This window comes from Salvelinus fontinalis, chromosome 20 (assembly GCF_029448725.1).
Source record: "Salvelinus fontinalis isolate EN_2023a chromosome 20, ASM2944872v1, whole genome shotgun sequence".
Classification (NCBI taxonomy): domain Eukaryota; kingdom Metazoa; phylum Chordata; class Actinopteri; order Salmoniformes; family Salmonidae; genus Salvelinus; species Salvelinus fontinalis.
The window spans coordinates 38862068-38885816 of record NC_074684.1 but is presented as its reverse complement, the minus strand read 5'-3'; the positions used below and the strand labels follow the sequence as shown (position 1 = coordinate 38885816).

General features: G+C 45.7%; 1 protein-coding gene across 2 annotated transcripts in view; it reads right to left on the bottom strand.

Annotated features, from left to right (window-relative positions):
• Positions 1 to 23749, bottom strand: part of LOC129817817 (zinc finger protein DPF3) — a 73677-nt gene that overhangs the window by 18745 nt on the left and 31183 nt on the right. Inside the window, exons 4-11 of one of the 2 annotated variants that reach the window (XM_055873387.1) lie at positions 21646 to 21779; positions 21148 to 21240; positions 20003 to 20075; positions 18274 to 18315; positions 14115 to 14267; positions 11539 to 11667; positions 3641 to 3753; positions 1745 to 1826 (exon numbers count right to left, since the gene is read on the bottom strand). In XM_055873387.1, the coding sequence (XP_055729362.1) occupies positions 1745 to 1826; positions 3641 to 3753; positions 11539 to 11667; positions 14115 to 14267; positions 18274 to 18315; positions 20003 to 20075; positions 21148 to 21240; positions 21646 to 21779 (819 nt within the window). The remainder of the gene's footprint in view (positions 1 to 1744; positions 1827 to 3640; positions 3754 to 11538; positions 11668 to 14114; positions 14268 to 18273; positions 18316 to 20002; positions 20076 to 21147; positions 21241 to 21645; positions 21780 to 23749) is intronic. The other variant, XM_055873388.1, reaches the window with a different exon arrangement.

Below are 23749 nucleotides of genomic sequence, written 5' to 3'. Positions count from 1 at the left end.
TACTATCAGTCTGTATACTGTATACTACACCGTCCAGTCCTACTATCAGTCTGTATACTACACCGTCTAGTCCTACTATCAGTCTGTATACTACACCGTCTAGTCCTACTATCAGTCTGTATACTGTATACTACACCGTCCAGTCCTACTATCAGTCTGTATACTGTATACTACACCGTCCAGTCCTACTATCAGTCTGTATACTGTATACTACACCGTCCAGTCCTACTATCAGTCTGTATACTACACCGTCCAGTCCTACTATCAGTCTGTATACTACACCGTCTAGTCCTACTATCAGTCTGTATACTACACCGTCTAGTCCTACTATCAGTCTGTATACTGTATACTACACCGTCTAGTCCTACTATCAGTCTGTATACTACACCGTCTAGTCCTACTATCAGTCTGTATACTACACCGTCTAGTCCTACTATCAGTCTGTATACTACACCGTCTAGTCCTACTATCAGTCTGTATACTACACCGTCCAGTCCTACTATCAGTCTGTATACGGTATACTACACCGTCCAGTCCTACTATCAGTCTGTATACTACACCGTCTAGTCCTACTATCAGTCTGTATACTACACCGTCTAGTCCTACTATCAGTCTGTATACTGCACCGTCTAGTCCTACTATCAGTCTGTATACTACACCGTCTAGTCCTACTATCAGTCTGTATACTACACCGTCCAGTCCTACTATCAGTCTGTATACTGTATACTACACCGTCTAGTCCTACTATCAGTCTGTATACTACACCATCCAGTCCTATTATCAGTCTATATACTACACCGTCCAGTCCTACTATCAGTCTGTATACTGTATACTACACCGTCCAGTCCTACTATCAGTCTGCATACTACACCGTCCAGTCCTACTATCAGTCTGTATACTGTATACTACACCGTCCAGTCCTACTATCAGTCTGTATACTACACCGTCCAGTCCTACTATCAGTCTGTATACTGTATACTACACCGTCCAGTCCTACTATCAGTCTGTATACTGTATACTACACCGTCCAGTCCTACTATCAGTCTTTATACTACACCGTCCAGTCCTACTATCAGTCTGTATACTGTATACTACACCGTCCAGTCCTACTATCAGTCTGTATACTGTATACAACACCGTCCAGTCCTACTATCAGTCTGTATACTACACCGTCCAGTCCTACTATCAGTCTGTATACTGTATACTACACCGTCCAGTCCTACTATCAGTCTGTATAATACACCGTCCAGTCCTACTATCAGTCTGTATACTACACCGCCCAGTCCTACTATCAGTCTGTATACTGTATACTACACCGTCCAGTCCTACTATCAGTCTGTATACTGTATACTACACCGTCCAGTCCTACTATCAGTCTGTATACTACACCGTCCAGTCCTACTATCAGTCTGTATACTGTATACTACACCGTCCAGTCCTACTATCAGTCTGCATACTACACCGTCCAGTCCTACTATCAGTCTGTATACTGTATACTACACCGTCCAGTCCTACTATCAGTCTGTATACTACACCGTCCAGTCCTACTATCAGTCTGTATACTGTATACTACACCGTCCAGTCCTACTATCAGTCTGTATACTACACCGTCCAGTCCTACTATCAGTCTGTATACTGTATACTACACCGTCCAGTCCTACTATCAGTCTGTATACTGTATACTACACCGTCCAGTCCTACTATCAGTCTGTATACTGTATACTACACCGCCCAGTGGTCTTACCTTCAGGAGGTTTGGTCATGGGGGGTTTCAGACAGTACATGTGGTATCCTCTGTCACAGTCGTCACAGAACAACAGCTGGTCCTACAGGGACAAACACACAATGTTAACTCCCTTCTCAAGATAGTGGTAACATGGTGATAACTGACACATGGTGATAACTGACACATGGTGATAACTGACACATGGTGATAACAGACACAATGTGGTAACTGACACATGGTGATAACTGACACATGGTGATAACAGACACAATGTGGTAACTGACACATGGTGATAACTGACACAGTGTGGTAACTGACACAGGGTGGTAACTGACACGGGGTGATAACAGACACAGGACGATAACTGACACAGCGCGATAACTGACACAGGGTGATAACTGAAGCAGGGTGGTAACTGACACAGGGTGGTAACTGACACATGGTGATAACTGACACATGGTGATAACTGACACATGGTGATAACAGACACAATGTGGTAACTGACACATGGTGATAACTGACACATGGTGATAACAGACACAATGTGGTAACTGACACATGGTGATAACTGACACAGTGTGGTAACTGACACAGGGTGGTAACTGACACGGGGTGATAACAGACACAGGACGATAACTGACACAGCGCGATAACTGACACAGGGTGATAACTGAAGCAGGGTGGTAACTGACACAGGGTGGTAACTGACACAGTGTGGTAACTGACACAGGGTGGTAACTGACACAGGGTGGTAACTGACACATGGTGATAACAGACACAATGTGGTAACTGACACATGGTGATAACTGACACATGATGATAACAGACACAGGGTGGTAACTGACGCAGGCCGGTAACTGAAGCAGGGTGGTAACTGAAGCAGGGTGGTAACTGACACATGGTGATAACTGGCACAGGGTGATAACTGACACATGGCGATAACTGACACCGGGTGATAACTGACACATGGCGATAACTGACACAGGGTGATAACAGACACAGGGTGACAAATGACACAGGGTGGTAACTGAAGCAGGGTGATAACTGACACCGGGTGATAACTGACACATGGCGATAACTGACACAGGGTGATAACAGACACAGGGTTGTAACTCAAGCAGGGTGGTAACTGAAGCAGGGTTGTAACTGAAGCAGGGTTGTAACTGAAGCAGGGTGGTAACTGACACAAGGTGGTAACTGACACAATGTGGTAACTGGCACAATGTGGTAACTGACACAGGGTGATAACAGACACAGGGTGGTAACTGAAGCAGGGTGGTAACTGACACAGGGTGGTAACTGAAGCAGGGTGGTAACTGACACAGGGTGGTAACTGAAGCAGGGTGGTAACTGAAGCAGGGTGGTAACTGACACAATGTGGTAACTGGCACAATGTGGTAACTGGCACAATGTGGTAACTGGCACAATGTGGTAACTGACACAATGTGGTAACTGACACAATGTGGTAACTGAAGCAGGGTGGTAACTGACACAATGTGGTAACTGACACAATGTGGTAACTGAAGCAGGGTGGTAACTGACACAGGGTGGTAACTGACACAATGTGGTAACTGACACAATGTGGTAACTGAAGCAGGGTGGTAACTGACACAGGGTGGTAACTGACACAGGGTGGTAACTGAAGCAGGGTGGTAACTGACACAGGGTGGTACCTGACACAACACCACATCACAGACATAATACAACTGACACAATGCTAAATCCCTTCCACTGTGAACTGACATAATGCCTCTCGAGAAAATGGTAGCCCACTGAGCAAAAGGCTAGGTAGTTATGGGAGCTAACTAGAGTCTCCAGTCTTAAGGATTCTTGTGGGCCCAGAGCAGAGAGTCTCAGAGTAGGCACACTTTGAATACAGGCACAGGTCTAGGAACGGTTATTCATCGCTCTTACGTCGTTCTCGGAGGTGCCGCAGAGACTGCAGGACTTGCATTCGATGCACTGCCACTGGTAGGTCTTCACCGCCGTCATCATGTTGTCTGTGAACTGCAGACAGGTTGGGTGGCCTGGGGAGGGAGGGAGGGAGGGAGGGAGGGAGGGAGGGAGGGAGGGAGGGAGGGAGGGAAGGAAGGAAGGGATGGAGGAAGGGAGGGAGGGAGGAAGGGAAGGGAGGGAGGGAGGGAAGGAAGGGATGGAGGAAGGGAGGGAGGGAGGAAGGGAAGGAAGGGATGGAGGAAGGGAGGGAGGGAAGGAGGAAGGAAGGGAGGGAGGGAGGGAGAGAGGGAGAAAGGGAGAGAGGGAGAAAGGGAGAGAGGGAAGGAAGGAAGGAAGGAAGGAAGGGAGGGAAGGATGGGAGGGAGGGAGGGAGAAAGAGACAGATGACTCATTTACATTACAACTCAATGCAGAAACACACAACAGCTCTGATTTGTTTTATAAACTGCAATAATGGTCAATAAGTTCTACTATATGTTAAATGAATAAAGCAAAAATAGGTATCTGTTTGTCTCCTCAGTCATTCATAAGTCTATGACAAGTTGTGGCTAAAATCACAATACAAAAATACACAAAAATGTTTCTGACTTAGGTATATAGCAGGCTTGTGACTGGCCTACTTGACTAGAATGGAGTTGTCACAATAACACACGTTACCCATTCATAAAACCACAATAACACACGTTACCCATTCATAAAACCACAATAACACACGTTACCCATTCATAAAACCACAATAACACACGTTACCCATTCATAAAACCACAATAACACACGTTACCCATTCATAAAACCACAATAACACACGTTACCCATTCATAAAACCACAATAACACACGTTACCCATTCATAAAACCACAATAACACACGTTACCCATTCATAAAACCACAATAACACACGTTACCCATTCATAAAACCACAATAACACACGTTACCCATTCATAAAACCACAATAACACACGTTACACATTCATAAAACCACAAGTGAGTTCTCATCAGCGTCAATGGGATATCAATGAGCCATACATGAGCCATAAGCACTCATCTCTCTGAAACCAAACAGCCCTGGCAGAGACAATCATTGGACCGGGCACGCAACCAACTCTCTCATACCGGGCTTTATTGGGAAACGTGTTTACATCGCCAAAGTAAGTGAAATAAACAAACAAAAGTGAAAAGAAACTAAATGTGATACATACAGTGTTTTTAACAATGTGTAAATAGTTGTAGTATGAATACTAGGGGAAGTAAACAGATAAATATTGGTTGTATTTACAATGTTGTTTGTTCTTCACTGGTTGCCCTGTGTTAATGGTAATGGGTCAAAGATCTTACCGCTGTGATGTTACATTGCCGTATTTCGCCTAACAGATACGGGAGTTTATTAATGTTTGATTTGTTTTCAAATTCTTTGTGGGTCTGTGTAATCTGAGGGAAATATGTGTCTTTAATATGGTCATACATTTGTCATGAGGTTAGGAAGTGCAGCTCAGTTTCCACCTCATTTTGTGGGCAGTGTGCACATAGCCTGTCTTCTCTTGAGAGCCATGTCTGCCTACGGCGGCCTTTCTCAATAGCAAGGATATGCTCACTGAGTCTGTACATAGTCAAAGCTTTCCTTAAGTTTGGGTCAGTCACAATGGTCAGGTATTCTGCCACTGTGTACTCTCTGTTTAGGGCCAAATAGCATTCTAGTTTGCTCAGTTTTTTTGGTTGATTCTATCTAGTGTTTCAAATAGTTATCTTTTTGTTTTCTCATAATTTGGTTGGGTCTAATTGTGTTGCTGTCCTGAGGCTCTGTGGGGTCTGTGAACAGAGCCAGCTGGCTGAGGGGACTCTTCGCTAGGTTCATCTCTCTGTAGGTGAGGGCTTTGTGGTGGAAAGTGTGGGCATTGCTTCCTTTTAGGTGGTTGTAGAATTGAACTATTTTCTGGATTTTGATAAATAGCGAGTATTGTCCTAATTCTGATCTGCATGCATTATTTTGGGTTTTGCATTGTACATGAAGGATATTTTTGCAGAATTATGGGCTACATCATGACAGTCAGTCTCTGTCCTGGCTATGTCATGACAGTCAATCTCTGTCCTGGCTACGTCATGACAGTCAGTCTCTGTCCTGGCTACGTCATGACTGTCAGTCTCTGTTCTGGCTACGTCATGACAGTCAATCTCTGTCCTGGCTAGGTCATGACAATCAATCTCTGTCCTGGCTAGGTCATGACAGTCATTCTCTGTCCTGGCTAGGTCATGACAGTCATTCTCTGTCCTGGCTAGGTCATGACAGTCAGTCTCTGTCCTGGCTAGGTCATGACAGTCAGTCTCTGTCCTGGCTAGGTCATGACAGTCAGTCTCTGTCCTGGCTACGTCATGGAGATAATTGTAGCCTGTATGGAAAGAGAAGAAGGAATAGAACAAGATGATGCATTAACGTAAGGTGATTGAATTGAATGGGAAATGACGTTGATCAATTAAAGGTACGTTTCTAGAAACATTTTCTACCCCATCTTGGACCCAAGAGCCAGAGTGAATGTGTGACTGTGTAGGCGTTTGGATAGGTAATGTCTTCCATCCTACGGTGGTGGAACAATGACTGACACATTTATACAATCATCTTCTTTCCATGTGTTCCTACACCAGCCGGTTTCAATGGTCTCTACAGAGAGAGAGAGAGAGAGAGAGAGGGACAAGAAGATGCCAATTGGCTCTTACCTCTCGGCTAACTGTCCTCTCTGACCAATGGAGCGACTCAGGGTCCAGGCACACCCCTCCTCCACACCCTTACAGTCCAGAGGTAACAGCAGCGCTCTCAAGAGGTATAGGACCAGTTTATATTTGGGTTTAATTCCGGTCAATTCTTGAACTATTTAGGCTTTACTAAATGATTAAATCTATGTTATACAGAAGAGCACTGGCTATTCTCATTCAGAGGAAAAACAAGAAAAGCTCCAAGAAAAAGCAACAGATGCCTTGATGTCTATCCTTGCTCTCAAGAGTTTGTTTTGTAGGAAAATAACATTCCCTAACTTATTCTTATCTACAAAAAGTCCAAAAAACACAAAAAGGAGCTGCAGTTTTTCTGCAAAGAATTTTGCTTTTCAAGAAAAAGAGTTCTGTCTCAGCACCGATTGTCTTCAACGTCGGGAAAAACAAAAATGTCCTCCAGCTTCGACGTCCTCAAAGCCATAAGAGGTTGACTCGCTTTCGGACGTGTCGCAGAACAACTCCTCGAGAACGCTCGTCTTCTTTCCTGTCTTCCTGCTCCCACCTGTCTTCCTGCTCCCACCTGTCTTCCTGCTCCCACCTGTCTTCCTGCTCCCACCTGTCTTCCTGCTCCCACCTGTCTTCCTGCTCCCACCTGTCTTCCTGCTCCCACCTGTCTTCCTGCTCCCACCTGTCTTCCTGCTCCCACCTATCTTCCTGCTCCCACCTGTCTTCCTTCTCCCACCTGTCTTCCTGCTCCCACCTGTCTTCCTGCTCCCATCTGTCTTCCTGCTCCCATCTGTCTTCCTGCTCCCACCTGTCTTCCTGCTCCCACCTGTCTTCCTGCTCCCATCTGTCTTCCTGCTCCCACCTGTCTTCCTGCTCCCATCTGTCTTCCTGCTCCCACCTGTCTTCCTGCTCCCACCTGTCTTCCTGCTCCCACCTGTCTTCCTGCTCCCATCTGTCTTCCTGCTCCCACCTGTCTTCCTGCTCCCACCTGTCTTCCTGCTCCCACCTGTCTTCCTGCTCCCACCTGTCTTCCTGCTCCCACCTGTCTTCCTGCTCCCACCTGTCTTCCTGCTCCCACCTGTCTTCCTGCTCCCATCTGTCTTCCTGCTCCCATCTGTCTTCCTGCTCCCACCTGTCTTCCTGCTCCCACCTGTCTTCCTGCTCCCACCTGTCTTCCTGCTCCCCCCTGTCTTCCTGCTCCCACCTGTCTTCCTGCTCCCCAAGGCCCTGGCCAGCTGATGTGAATATATCAGCCAGGTGAGCAAAGCAACAATCAACTGAAAAAAGTTCCCTGACATGAACTGTGTGTGAGTTGTGAGTTATGAGTTTGAAATGAGCAATCACTCTGAATTGATGAAAAGGTAGAGGCCTTTCTGATTGTGAATTAAATCCCTCCACCCCTCAGCCCCCCCCCCCCCCCCCCCCCCCACCCCCCCACCCCCCCAAATGAACATGGAAAAAGGGTGTATGTAAGTGAAAGAAGGCCTATTTACAGTCCTGGATTCCAGTCTTCTATCAAGCATTAGGGTTGTGTTGCTGATTATGTTCACAAGCTCATGTAGCATGGAGGAAGGTAGCCGAGTGAACCCTATCAATAATAATTTACTAAAGAACACAACACAGCTAGCGCAGAGAGAGCTAACTACCAGAAGGCTCATCGACAAGACAATGACAATCACCACTATTGAATCAAACAAACTCCCTTGGTAGGAAGAAACCTTGAGAGGAACCAGACTGTAGAGGGAACGGCCACTCACCAACCCATCCATCCTTCCGGCCAACACAAACACATCACCCATCCTTCTGGCCAACACAAACACATCCCCCATCCTTCTGGCCAACACAAACACATCACCCATCCTTCTGGCCAACACAAACACATCACCCATCCTTCTGGCCAACACAAACACATCACCGATCCTTCTGGCCAACACAAACACATCACCCATCCTTCTGGCCAACACAAACACATCACCCATCCTTCTGGCCAACACAAACACATCACCGATCCTTCTGGCCAACACAAACACATCACCGATCCTTCTGGCCAACACAAACACATCACCGATCCTTCTGGCCAACACAAACACATCACCCATCCTTCTGGCCAACACAAACACATCACCCATCCTTCTGGCCAACACAAAGACATGGGGGGGGGGGGGGGGGGCAGAGAGAGAACCAACATAGCCTGGGTCCAGCAGAGCGATGCATAAAAGACACAAAAAGAAGAAAATCAAATCAAAGATGAAATGTGTGGAAGCAAATGAAAACGGAGGATTTGTGACCAGTGTGACCAGTCTGACCAGTCTGGCCTGACCAGTCTGACCAGTCTCTGTGTCCTTACTGTTCACGACTGAACAGAGAAGATATGATGAGATAAAACCCTGGTCTACTACTGTTCAGTGATTTCATTTCTAATTGGTTCATTGGAATCAAAGTAATGTAGGTTAAACATGACTTTCTCTAACACTAGACCGAAGTCTTCCGTGGCTATATTACACTGTGTCATATTAGAAGAATATATTTACAGTTTTAAAGTGTGGGTCATCTCTAGTCATGAAGGACGCAGCTTGGCCTTCCTACAGTACGTACAGCTCTGCTGAAACAGAGACACGCAGTAGTGCAGTCTGTAGCACAGTCTACAGTGCAGTCTGTAGAGCAGTCTGTAGTGCAGTCTACAGAGCAGTCTGTAGTGCAGTCTACAGTGTAGTCTGTAGAGCAGTCTGTAGTGCAGTCTACAAAGCAGTCTGTAGTGTAGTCTGTAGAGCAGTCTACAGTGCAGTCTACAGAGCAGTCTGTAGAGCAGTCTGTAGAGCAGTCTACAGTGCAGTCTACAGTGCAGTCTGTAGTGCAGTCTGTAGTGCAGTCTGTAGAGCAGTCTGTAGTGCAGTCTGTAGAGCAGTCTGTAGTGCAGTCTGTAGAGCAGTCTGGAGTGCAGTCTGTAGTGCAGTCTACAGAGCAGTCTGTAGTGCAGTCTACAGTGCAGTCTGTAGTGCAGTCTACAGTGCAGTCTGTAGAGCAGTCTATAGAGCAGTCTGTAGTGCAGTCTGTAGTACAGTCTATAGAGCAGTCTATAGAGCAGTCTGTAGTGCAGTCTGTAGTGCAGTCTGTAGTGCAGTCTGTAGTGCAGTCTACAGTGCAGTCTGTAGAGCAGTCTATAGAGCAGTCTGTAGTACAGTCTGTAGTGCAGTCTGTAGTGCAGTCTGTAGTGCAGTCTGTAGTGCAGTCTGTAGTGCAGTCTGTAGTGCTGTCTACAGTGCAGTCTGTAGAGCAGTCTGTAGAGCAGTCTATAGAGCAGTCTGTAGTGCAGTCTATAGAGCAGTCTATAGTGCAGTCTGTAGTGCAGTCTGTAGTGCAGTCTGTAGTGCAGTCTGTAGTGTAGTCTACAGAGCAGTCTGTAGTGTAGTCTACAGAGCAGTCTGTGGTGTAGTCTACAGAGCAGTCTGTAGTGTAGTCTATAGTGCAGTCTGTAGTGCAGTCTGTAGTGCAGTCTACAGAGCAGTCTGTAGTGCAGTCTACAGTGCAGTCTGTAGTGCAGTCTATAGTGCAGTCTGTAGAGCAGTCTGTAGTGTAGTCTGTAGTGCAGTCTGTAGTGCAGTCTACAGTGCAGTCTGTAGTGCAGTCTGTAGAGCAGTCTGTAGTGTAGTCTACAGAGCAGTCTGTAGTGCAGTCTGTAGTGCAGTCTACAGTGCAGTCTGTAGTGCAGTCTGTAGAGCAGTCTACAGAGCAGTCTGTAGTGCAGTCTACAGTGCAGTCTGTAGTGCAGTCTGTAGAGCAGTCTGTAGTGTAGTCTGTAGAGCAGTCTGTAGAGCAGTCTGTAGTGTAGTCTGTAGTGTAGTCTGTAGAGCAGTCTGTAGAGCAGTCTATAGTGCAGTCTGTAGAGCAGTCTGTAGTGTAGTCTACAGAGCAGTCTGTAGTGTAGTCTACAGAGCAGTCTGTAGTGTAGTCTATAGTGCAGTCTGTAGTGCAGTCTACAGAGCAGTCTGTAGTGTAGTCTATAGTGCAGTCTACAGTGCAGTCTGTAGTGCAGTCTGTAGAGCAGTCTGTAGTGCAGTCTGTAGTGCAGTCTACAGAGCAGTCTGTAGTGTAGTCTATAGTGCAGTCTACAGTGCAGTCTGTAGTGTAGTCTGTAGAGCAGTCTGTAGTGTAGTCTACAGAGCAGTCTGTAGTTTAGTCTATAGTGCAGTCTATAGCACAGTCTATAGTGAAGTCTGTAGAGCAGTCTGTAGTGCAGTCTGTAGTGCAGTCTGTAGCGCAGTCTGTAGTGCAGTCTGTAGAGCAGTCTGTAGTGTAGTCTATAGTGCAGTCTGTAGTGCAGTCTGTAGTGCAGTCTACAGTGCAGTCTGTAGAGCAGTCTGTAGTGTAGTCTATAGTGCAGTCTATAGTGCAGTCTGTAGTGTAGTCTGTAGATCAGTCTGTAGAGCAGTCTACAGTGCAGTCTGTAGTGCAGTCTATAGTGCAGTCTATAGTGCAGTCTACAGTGCAGTCTGTAGTGTAGTCTATAGTGCAGTCTGTAGAGCAGTCTATAGTGTAGTCTGTAGTGCAGTCTACAGAGCAGTCTATAGTGCAGTCTATAGTGCAGTCTGTAGTGCAGTCTGTAGATCAGTCTGTAGAGCAGTCTACAGAGCAGTCTGTAGTGCAGTCTATAGAGCAGTTTGTAGTGCAGTCTACAGTGCAGTCTATAGTGCAGTCTACAGAGCAGTCTGTAGTGCAGTCTATAGTGCAGTCAACAGAGCAGTCTATAGTGCAGTCTATAGTGCAGTCTGTAGTGCAGTCTGTAGTGCAGTCTGTAGTGCAGTCTACAGTGCAGTCTGTAGAGCAGTCTGTAGCGCAGTCTGTAGAGTAGTCTATAGTGCAGTCTGTAGTGCAGTCTGTAGTGCAGTCTATAGTGCAGTCTGTAGCGCAGTCTGTAGTGCAGTCTGTAGAGTAGTCTATAGTGCAGTCTACAGTGCAGTCTATAGTGCAGTCTATAGTGCAGTCTACAGAGCAGTCTATAGTGCAGTCAACAGAGCAGTCTATAGTGCAGTCTGTAGTGCAGTCTGTAGTGCAGTCTATAGTGCAGTCTGTAGCGCAGTCTGTAGTGCAGTCTGTAGAGTAGTCTATAGTGCAGTCTACAGTGCAGTCTGTAGAGTAGTCTACTCACCGGAGCGTCCGCAGTCAGAGCAGGACACCAGCTCCTCAGCCTGGCCAGTCTTCCTGTTGGAGTCAGAGTCTCCCAGACAGAAGTCACAGTAGTCGTTAGGGATGATGGAGCCGTCTGCCGCCCTCTGAGCTGTATGGAAACACAAATTATAGATGACTATACAGTATCTCATCATTAGGAACAATGGAGCCCTCTGAGCTGTATGGAAACACAAATTATAGATGACTATACAGTATCTCATCATTAGGAACAATGGAGCCCTCTGAGCTGTATGGAAACACAAACTATAGATGACTATACAGTATCTCATCATTAGGAACAATGGAGCCCTCTGAGCTGTATGGAAACACAAACTATAGATGACTATACAGTATCTCATCATTAGGAACAATGGAGCCCTCTGAGCTGTATGGAAACACAAACTATAGATGACTATACAGTATCTCATCATTAGGAACAATGGAGCCCTCTGAGCTGTACAGGAGTAGGATATATATGATATATATATATATATACATATATATACACACAGTGAGTGTACGAAACATTAGGAACATATATAGTGTGTGTATATATATATATACGCAGTACCAGTCAAAAGTTTGGACACACCTACTCATTCCAGGGTTTTTCTTTTTACTATTTTCTACATTGTAGCATAATAGTGAAGACATCAAAACTATGAAATAACACATATAGAATCATGTAGTAACCAAATAAGTGTAAAAAAAATCTAATGATATTATATATTTTATTTTCTTCAAAAAGTAGCCACCCTATGCCTTGATGACAGCTTTGTGGAATAAGTCAAGGGGTATGAATACTTCCTGAAGGCCACTGTACACAGTACGAGGAGTAACTAGACATGTATCTATCTGTATGGGCCTTTAGAGCATCTATATGTAACATTAGGACAGACGGACAAGGAGACAGATGAGAAGTCGAGGCAGCATTCCAAATGATATCCTATTGCTGATGTATTGTTGTCTCTGTCATCTTGCCCTTTGTGCTGTTCTCTGAGCCCAACAATGTTCGTACCCGGTTTTGTGCTGCTGCCATGCTGTGTTGATGTCTTAGGTCTCTCTTTCTGTAGTGTTGTCTTTCTTGTCGTGATGTGAGTTTTGTCGTATATTATTATGTAATCTATTTTTTTATTTTTAATCCCAGGCCCCCGTCCCTGCAGGAGGCCTTTTGAATTTTGGTAGGCTGTCATTGTAAATAAGAATTTGTTCTTAACTAACTTGCCAAGTTAAATAAAGGTTACATAAAACAAATTCCTTATCTAGTACACTCCATTCAACGGTGCTATGTCAGAGATAATACACTCCATTCAACAGTGGTATGCTATGTCAGAGATAATACACTCCATTCAACAGTGGTATGCTATGTCAGAGATAATACACTCCATTCAACAGTGGTATGTCAGAGATAATACACTCCATTCAACAGTGCTATGTCAGAGATAATACACTCCATTCACCAGTGGTATGCTATGTCAGAGATAATACAATCCATTCAACAGTGGTATGCTATGTCAGAGATAATACACTCCATTCAACAGTGGTATGTCAGAGATAATACACTCCATTCAACAGTGGTATGCTATGTCAGAGATAATACACTCCATTCAACAGTGGTATGTCAGAGATAATACACTCCATTCAACAGTGGTATGCTATGTCAGAGATAATACACTCCATTCAACAGTGGTATGCTATGTCAGAGATAATACACTCCATTCAACAGTGGTATGTCAGAGATAATACACTCCATTCAACAGTGCTATGTCAGAGATAATACACTCCATTCACCAGTGGTATGCTATGTCAGAGATAATACAATCCATTCAACAGTGGTATGCTATGTCAGAGATAATACACTCCATTCAACAGTGGTATGTCAGAGATAATACACTCCATTTAACAGTGCTATGTCAGAGATAATACACTCCATTCAACAGTGCTACGTCAGAGATAATACACCCCATTCAACAGTGCTATGTCAGAGATAATACACTCCATTCAACAGTGCTATGTCAGAGATAATACACTCCATTCAACAGTGGTATGTCAGAGATAATACACTCCATTCAACAGTGGTATGTCAGAGATAATACACTCCATTCAACAGTGCTACGTCAGAGATAATACACTCCATTCAACAGTGCTATGTCAGAGATAATACACTCCATTCAACAGTGGTATGTCAGAGATAATACACTCCATTCAACAGTGCTATGTCAGAGATAATACACTCCATTCAACAGTGGTATGTCAGAGATAATACACTCCATTCAACAGTGGTATGTCAGAGATAATACACTCCATTCAACAGTGCTATGTCAGAGATAATACACTCCATTCAACAGTGGTATGCTATGTCAGAGATAATACACTCCATTCAACAGTGGTATGCTATGTCAGAGATAATACACTCCATTCAACAGTGGTATGTCAGAGATATAACACTCCATTCAACAGTGCTATGTCAGAGATAATAGGGTGCCATTCCATCATTAAGTTATAACCCTGTACTACTACTAAGCATGTAGTTTAAACCCTGGTCAGGTCTCTTACGTTTGTGGTTGTCTGGGTCTGGGTCTGGTCGGTGTGGTGGCGGGGTCGGTGGCATCTCTTCCTCCCTCTCCTCCTCCCCTTCCTCCTCTGCCAGGTGTGTGTGGGCGTAGTGGTAACTCAGGCCTGGGCGGTTCTTGTAGCGCTTGCCACAGACTGTAGAACACAGAAGCATTAGAATCCATTAGAACCACAGAACATGAGGAAATTGTTTTGAAACGGAGGGAAACGCTATGGTTCTAAACTGAAATCTCATTTTTATTTACCGTTTCAAAAAAGCGTTTTTGCTACTGTGTGCACTACTGAAGACGAGCCAGTTTTCAAGACAGAAGGACCAACCGTTAACAAAGTTCTCAATATCTTGTTGGGGAGGGCTTTTTCTGAAGAGGATTGACACTTCTATATATCTAACTAACAACAATACAAGGGAACGTATTTACCAGCACATTCCCACTAGGATAGTAGCCTATGTTCCCTTAAACTAACAATGTCTTTATGAAAGGACTCCCTAGAGAGACACAGCACTGTAAAAAAACTATGTGGGGAAATGGTGACCACTCGGAGAACACTGTTGAGAATGTGGTTTTCTAACACGGGTTAGGTTCTCTGGTAACATCACAGTGACAGGTTGTCTGGTAACATTTCAGTGACAGGTTGTCTGGTAACATCACAGTGACAGGTTGTCTGGTAACATTTCAGTGACAGGTTGTCTGGTAACATCTCAGTGACAGGTTGTCTGGTAACATCTCAGTGACAGCGGGTTAGGTTGTCTGGTAACATCATAGTGACAGGTTGTCTGGTAACATTTCAGTGACATGTTGTCTGGTAACATCACAGTGACAGGTTGTCTGGTAACATCTCAGTGACAGGTTGTCTGGTAACATCTCAGTGACAGGTTGTCTGGTAACATCACAGTGACAGGTTGTCTGGTAACATTTCAGTGACAGGTTGTCTGGTAACATTTCAGTGACAGGTTGTCTGGTAACATCTCAGTGACAGCGGGTTAGGTTGTCTGGTAACATCATAGTGACAGGTTGTCTGGTAACATCTCAGTGACAGGTTGTCTGGTAACATCACAGTGACAGGTTGTCTGGTAACATCACAGTGACAGGTTGTCTGGTAACATCACAGTGACAGGTTGTCTGGTAACATCACAGTGACAGGTTGTCTGGTAACATCTCAGTGACAGGTTGTCTGGTAACATCACAGTGACAGGTTGTCTGGTAACATTTCAGTGACAGGTTGTCTGGTAACATTTCAGTGACAGGTTGTCTGGTAACATCTCAGTGACAGGTTGTCTGGTAACATCTCAGTGACAGGTTGTCTGGTAACATCACAGTGACAGGTTGTCTGGTAACATCTCAGTGACAGGTTGTCTGGTAACATCACAGTGACAGGTTGTCTGGTAACATCACAGTGACAGGTTGTCTGGTAACATCACAGTGACAGGTTGTCTGGTAACATCACAGTGACAGGTTGTCTGGTAACCTCACAGTGACAGGTTGTCTGGTAACATCTCAGTGACAGGTTGTCTGGTAACATCACAGTGACAGCAGGTTAGGTTGTCTGGTAACATCACAGTGACAGGTTGTCTGGTAACATCACAGTGACAGGTTGTCTGGTAACCTCACAGTGACAGGTTGTCTGGTAACATCACAGTGACAGCAGGTTAGGTTGTCTGGTAACATCACAGTGACAGCAGGTTAGGTTGTCTGGTAACATCACAGTGACAGGTTGTCTGGTAACATCACAGTGACAGGTTGTCTGGTAACATCACAGTGACAGGTTGTCTGGTAACATCACAGTGACAGCAGGTTAGGTTGTCTGGTAACATCACAGTGACAGGTTGTCTGGTAACATCTCAGTGACAGGTTGTCTGGTAACATCACAGTGACAGGTTGTCTGGTAACATCACAGTGACAGGTTGTCTGGTAACATCACAGTGACAGGTTGTCTGGTAACATCACAGTGACAGCAGGTTAGGTTGTCTGGTAACATCACAGTGACATGTTGTCTGGTAACATCACAGTGACAGGTTGTCTGGTAACATCACAGTGACAGGTTGTCTGGTAACATCACAGTGACATGTTGTCTGGTAACATCACAGTGACAGGTTGTCTGGTAACATCACAGTGACAGGTTGTCTGGTAACATCACAGTGACAGCAGGTTAGGTTGTCTGGTAACATCACAGTGACAGGTTGTCTGGTAACATCTCAGTGACAGGTTGTCTGGTAACATCACAGTGACAGGTTGTCTGGTAACCTCACAGTGACAGGTTGTCTGGTAACATCACAGTGACAGCAGGTTAGGTTGTCTGTAATACCCAGAAACCATAGTGACAGCGGGTTAGGTTGTCTGTAATACCCAGAAACCACAGTGACAGCGGGTTAGGTTGTCTGTGATACTCAGAAACGACAGTGACAGCGGGTTAGGTTGTCTGTAATACCCAGAAACCACAGTGACAGCGGGTTAGGTTGTCTGTAATACCCAGAAACCACAGTGACAGCGGGTTAGGTTGTCTGTAATACCCAGAAACCATAGTGACAGCGGGTTAGGTTGTCTGTAATACCCAGAAACCATAGTGACAGCGGGTTAGGTTGTCTGTAATACCCAGAAACCATAGTGACAGCGGGTTAGGTTGTCTGTAATACCCAGAAACGACAGTGACAGCGGGTTAGGTTGTCTGTAATACCCAGAAACCACAGTGACAGCGGGTTAGGTTGTCTGTAATACCCAGAAACCACAGTGACAGCGGGTTAGGTTGTCTGTAATACCCAGAAACGACAGTGACAGCAGGTTAGGTTGTCTGTAATACCCAGAAACCATAGTGACAGCGGGTTAGGTTGTCTGTGATACTCAGAAACCATAGTGACAGCGGGTTAGGTTGTCTGTAATACCCAGAAACCATAGTGACAGCAGGTTAGGTTGTCTGTAATACCCAGAAACCATAGTGACAGCGGGTTAGGTTGTCTGTAATACCCAGAAACGACAGTGACAGCGGGTTAGGTTGTCTGTAATACCCAGAAACCACAGTGACAGCAGGTTAGGTTGTCTGTAATACCCAGAAACCACAGTGACAGCGGGTTAGGTTGTCTGTAATACCCAGAAACCACAGTGACAGCGGGTTAGGTTGTCTGTAATACCCAGAAACCACAGTGACAGCGGGTTAGGTTGTCTGTAATACCCAGAAACCATAGTGACAGCGGGTTAGGTTGTCTGTAATACCCAGAAACGACAGTGACAGCAGGTTAGGTTGTCTGTAATACCCAGAAACCACAGTGACAGCGGGTTAGGTTGTCTGTAATACCCAGAAACCACAGTGACAGCGGGTTAGGTTGTCTGTAATACCCAGAAACCACAGTGACAGCGGGTTAGGTTGTCTGTAATACCCAGAAACGACAGTGACAGCGGGTTAGGTTGTCTGTAATACCCAGAAACCACAGTGACAGTGGGTTAGGTTGTCTGTAATACCCAGAAACCACAGTGACAGTGGGTTAGGTTGTCTGTAATACCCAGAAACCACAGTGACAGCGGGTTAGGTTGTCTGTAATACCCAGAAACCACAGTGACAGCGGGTTAGGTTGTCTGTAATACCCAGAAACCACAGTGACAGCAGGTTAGGTTGTCTGTAATACCCAGAAACCATAGTGACAGCGGGTTAGGTTGTCTGTGACAGCATCGTTACAACACTACAGAAACCTGCGTTAGCTCAGCTGATGCTCAAAGATCATTCTTCCCCAGCAGACGCCGTAAAGTTATGTTAGCGCCATGCAAGCTTGCTTTGGTCTAAGAATCAAGAATCGTATGCTTATGCAATTAGTAAGCATCATAGCGATAGATTGCTTAGATTGGTTTCAGCTGGTAGCCAGATGCATTTCTACTTTATCCTTGGCTAGTGTTAGCCAAAGCAGAAACAGAAAGATAGCCAGGACCCCATTCAGGAGGGTGCAACATAGAAACATATTGTATAGACCTAACATCCTTCTATATTCTACATTTAAATATAAGCATATCTGTTCCCCCGCCTGGATGTGGTGTAACTGTGTACCCGTCTGAACGTGACCCAGGCTAGCTCAAATCAAACAAACCCCATTAGTCCCTGGTCTCGTCGTTAGAGAGAAGCCACACAGAGAAAAGAGGACGCGCGCATATCCAGATACCTGAGTCGGCAGTTTTTGAGTTATGCTTTTGTTTGTTTCTGTCTGGAAAGGAAGGAACACAGAGCACATGAAAAGAACAAAGAACAAAGAAAGAAAGAAAAATAAGAAAAATAAAGAGTTTCAATTCAAAGAGGCTATAATATCTCATGACATGAGTACCAGTTCCTCCCATGTTTTCATTTAGGTAGAAGTAGCATGCTATGCTAACGTCCGACATGCTAGAGAGGGAACAGGGCTTTTCTCACCCCAAGGAAAGTCAAATAAGGTAATTGATCTGAAGCTACACTATATATACACAAAAGTATGTGGACACCACTTCAAATTAGTGGATTTCGGCTATTTCAGCCACACCCGTTGCTGACAGGTGTATAAAATCGAGCACACAGCCATGACATCTCCATAGACAAACATTGGCCCGTCCTGAAGAGCTCAGTGACTTTCAACGTGGCAGGATGGCACCTTTCCAACAAGTCAGTTTGTCAAATTTCTGCCTTGCTAGAGCTGCACCGGTCAACTGTAAGTGCTGTTACTGTGAAGTGGAAACGTCTAGGAGCAACAATGGCTCAGCCGCAAAGTGGTAGGCCACACAAACTCAAAGAACGGGACCGCTGAAGCGCCTAGCGTGTAAATATGGTTCGTCCTCGGTTGCAACACTCACTACCGAGTTCCAAACTGCCTCTGGAAGCAACGTCAGCACAATAACTGTTCGTCGGGAGCTTCCTGAAATGGGTTTCCGTGGCAGAGCAGCCGCACACAAGCCTCAGATCACCACGCGCAAAATGCCACGTGTCGGCTGGAGTGGGGTAAAGCTCGTCGCCATTGGAAACACGTTCTCTGGAGTGATGAATCACGCTTCAACATCAGGCAGTCCGACGGACATCTTAACGCTACTGCACACAATGAAATTCTAGAAGATTCTGTGCTTCCAAACTTTGTGGCAACAGTTTGGGGAAGGCCCTTTCCTTGTTTCAGCAAGACAATGCAACCGTGCACAAAGCGAAGTCCATACTAAAATGGTTTGTTGAGATCGGTGTGGAAGAACTTGACTGGCGTGCACAGAGCCCTGACCTCAACCCCATCAGACACCTTTGGGATGAATTCGAACGCCGACTACGAGCCAGGCCTAATCGAGCCAGGCCAACATTGGTGCCCGACCTCACTAATGCTCTTGTGGCTGAATGGAAGCAAGTCCCTGCAGCAATGTTTCAACATCTAGTGGAAAGCCTTCCCAGACGAGTGGAGGCTGTTATAGCAGCAAAGGAAGGACCAACTCCATATTAACGCCCATGATTTTGGAATGAGATGTTAGACGAGCAGGTGTCCACATACTTTTGGTCATGTAGTGTATCTTAGGCAGCTGACCACGTCCAGATAATAGTACAGCAATGAGACCTAATAACAAACAATAACAGGTCATTTCCTGTTAGAAGTGGGATTCAGAAAAGTTCGATTCAATCCGTAGCGCAGAATATCTGTGTTGTAAGCTTTCCGACATCGTTTGCGACCGCGGGGAACATTAATCACGCCATTAAGCAGATCTTCAGCACTACGGATTGAATTGAGCGCAAAAAAGTTTTGACTCAAAATTTGGATTTACATAAGTGGCAATAATATTTCCGATCAGGAACCAGCTACTCTGGTCTCAGCATGTCATCAATCTAACCCTGTTACCCGAAAAGACATCATTCACAATCTTATAGGAGATGTCTGTGGTTGTATTTTGTCTTACTGTCGCAGACGTAAGGTTTATCCACATCATCGTTGGTGGCAGCTTCTGTCCTCCTGCGACTGGACCCTCTGCCCTGTGAAGACAAATACATGATGTCACACCACACTAGACCTCTTTCGCTCTCTCTCTTTGCCAAAGCAAGTGAAATAGATAATAAACACAAGTGAAATAGATAATAAACACAAGTGAAATTAACAATATAAAATGAACAGAAAATATTACACTCACGAAAGTTCCAAAAAGAATAAAAGACATTTCAAATAAATATAGGTTGTATTTATAAGTGGTGTTTGTTCTTCACTGGTTGCCCTTTTCTGGTGGCAACAGGTCACACATCTTGCTGCTGTGATGGCACACTGTGGAATTTCACCCAATAGATATGGGAGTTTATCAAAATTGGGTTTGTTTTCGAATTCTTTGTGGATCTGTGTAATCTGAGGGAAATATGTGTCTCTAATATGGTCATATATTTGGCAGGTTAGGAAGTGCAGCTCAGTTTCCACCTCATTTTGTGGGCAGTGTGCACATAGCCTGTCTTCTCTTGAGAGCCATGTCTGCCTACGGCGGCCTTTCTCAATAGCAAGGCTATGCTCACTGAGTCTGTACATAGTCAAAGCTTTCCTTAAGTTTAGGTCAGTCACAGTGGTCAGGTATTATGTCACTGTGTACTCTCTGTTTAGGGCCAAATAGCATTCTAGTTTGCTCTGTTTTTTTGTTAATTCTTTCCAATGTGTCAAGTAATTATCCTTTTGTTTTCTCATGATTTGGTTGGGTCTAATTGTGTTGCTGTACTGGGGCTCTGTGGGGTGTGTTTATGTTTGTGAAGGACCAGCTTGCTTAGGGGACTCTTCTCCACGTTAATCTTGGTAGGTGATAGCTTTGTTATGGAAGGTTTGGGAATCGCTTCCTTTTAGGTGGTTGTAGAATTTAACGTCTCGTCTGGATTTTGATAATTAACAGGTATCGCCTAATTCTGCTCTGCATGCATTATTTGGTGTTTTACATTGTACACGGACCCCTCAAAACCATAAAGGGCAATGAGTTCTATAACTGATTCAAGTATTTTTTTGCCAGATCCTAATTGGTATGTTGAATTTGATGTTCCTTTTGATGTCGTAGAAGACCCTTCTATGAGACTCCCTCACCCTTCCTTTCCTCTGCTTCCTCTTCGGAGTGTCCACTTCAAAGTCCTCGTCGTCATGGAAACCGTCCCCATTCTCGTCTGCTTCCAAGACCCTCTACAGGGAGGGGGAAGGGGTAAGGACCGGGGGGGAAGGGGTAAGGACCGGGGGGGGGGTGTAAGGACAGGGGGGGGGGAAGGGGTAAGGACCGGGGGGGAGGGGTAAGGACAGGGGGGGGGGAGGGGTAAGGACCGGGGGGGGGAGGTAAGGACAGGGGGGGAAGGAAGGGGTAAGGACCGGGGGGAGATAAATCAGAAAAAGGGTGCAGAAGGTGAGAGGAGAGAAAGTAGATATTTGACACAATTCACATATCAGGAATTCTCTGCGTTTCCATCATGACAGTCGAAAGTGTGATCTTATAATGTAAAGAAATGTAAAGTTATTGTATTTGGCTGCATGCTATGCCAATAAGGCCCATCTACTGTTTCCCCTTTGTGTGTGTCTCCTCTCTCTTGCCGTTACCTGTATCTCCAGAAGGGTCTCGTCCTCCTTGATGATGTCTTTCTTCTTCTCCAGTAGCCCCTCCCCTCTGAGCAGGGTCTCCAGAGCTGTGGCCTCTCCTGGGGAGGGCTCCTTCTTAGGGGCCAGCTCTGCCTCTGGGGGAGAGAGAGAGAATAATTGACTATTGTATAAACCAAGCACACATCTTCCCAGGCGAACAGTTCAGTGATATAAACAGTGCCTTATGTTTTGGTTATGTTAGCGGTTAGCCAGCCCAGCACTGACACCTCTGAGCTCTGTGTGTGTGTGTGTGTGGCTAATTAAATCAAATTGTATTTGTAACATACACACTTTACAGCAGGTATAAATGTGTGCCAGCATCATTCAGTTAAATTACCATAAGACAGCTTCCTCAGCTGCTCTGCGTGTGTGTGTGTGTGTGTGTGTGTGTGTGTGTGTGTGTGTGTGTGTGTGTGTGTGTGTGTGTGTGTGTGTGTGTGTGTGTGTGTGTGTGTGTGTGTGTGTGTGTGTGTGTGTGTGTGTGTGTGTGTGTGTGTGAGAGAGAGAGAGAGAGAGAGAGTGAGAGAGATCATAGAGCACCAATGCCCAGTCTCCTTCCCAATGCTGTTTCTTATTGGTCTAAACCAAGGGGGGTCGTGTCAGAGTCAGAAACAATAAAACATGAAATACACCAGGTTCAGGGGATAAAAGAGGGATGAGGGGAGAGGAGGAGAGGTCTGGCTGTTTTCTTTACTCTGTTTATTTTTCATCGCCGCCACCAGAGGTCAAGGTCTCAGACCTCCTCTGCCTCTTTTGCTTACCTCTTCCTCTCCCTCTTCTTCTAACCTCCCTCCTCTTCTTCTAACCTCCCTCCCCTGTCTTCTTCTAACCTCCCTCCCCCGTCTTCTTCTAATCTCCCTCCTCCCCCTCTTCTTCTAACCTCCTCCTCCCCCTCTTCTAACCTCCTCCTCTCCCTCTTCTTCTAACCTCCCTCCTCTCTTCATCTAACCTCCTCCTCCCCCTCTTCTTCTAACCTCCCTCTCCCCTCTTATTCTAACCTCCCTCCCCCCTCTTCTTCTAACCTCCTCCTCCCCCTCTTCTTCTAACCTCCCTCCTCCTCCTCTTCTTCTAACCCCCCCTCTTCTTCTAACATCCCTGCTCCCCCTCTTCTTCTAACCTCCTCCTCCTCCCCCTCTTCTTCTAACCTCCTCCCCCCCTCTTCTTCTAACCTCCCTCCTCCCCCTCTTCTTCTAACCTCCCTCCTCCTCCTCTTCTAACCTCCCCCCTCTTATTCTAACATCCCTCCTCCCCCTCTTCTTCTAACCTCCCCCTCCCTCTTCTAACCTCCTCCTCCCCCTCTTCTTCTAACCTCCTCCTCCCCCTCTTCTAACCTCCCTCCTCCCCTCTTCTTCTACCCTCCCTCCTCCCTCTAACCTCCCTCCTCCCTCTAACCTCCCTCCTCCCCCTCTTCTTCTAACCTCCTCCTCTCCCTCTTCTTCTAACCTCCCTCCTCCCCCTCTTCTAACGTCCTCCTCTCCCTCTTCTTCTAACCTCCCTCCTCCTCTCTTCTTCTAACCTCCTCCTCTCCCTCTTCTTCTAACCTCCCTCCTCCCCCTCTTCCTACAGCCAAATAAATATATTCTTTCCCTCTCTATTCACTTGTCTAATTGCATGCAGTACCTCACTCTCTCTATTTATCTCTCCCTTTCGCTCTCTCTCCATCCCTCTATCACTCCCCCCTCTTTCTCTTTCATTTCCGTGGAGATATACTGAGTAGTGAGAGGATAATCTCTGCTTCCTTCCTGTTGTATAGTTTATAATAAAGAAGATAGAGGGATGAAGGGAGGATGCATCTGTTATTAATAGCAGAAGCAAGGTTAATCTTCCCTCTCCCTCCCTCACTCCATTTCTTCCCTCCTCCCCCTCTCTTTGTGTCTGCTGTAGCTAGGTTGACTTTGACGAGACACATCCTCCCGCTCTGCCTCCGCCTTCCCCTAGCTCTCCCCTCCTTTCCCCTTCTCCCCCTCCCTCTGCTGTTGTTCCCTGAGAGAGGGGGAGGAGGGTAGCAGAGCAGAAAGCAATGAGGTAGCTAGCTACAGATTACTCATGCTGTGTATCTCCCCTT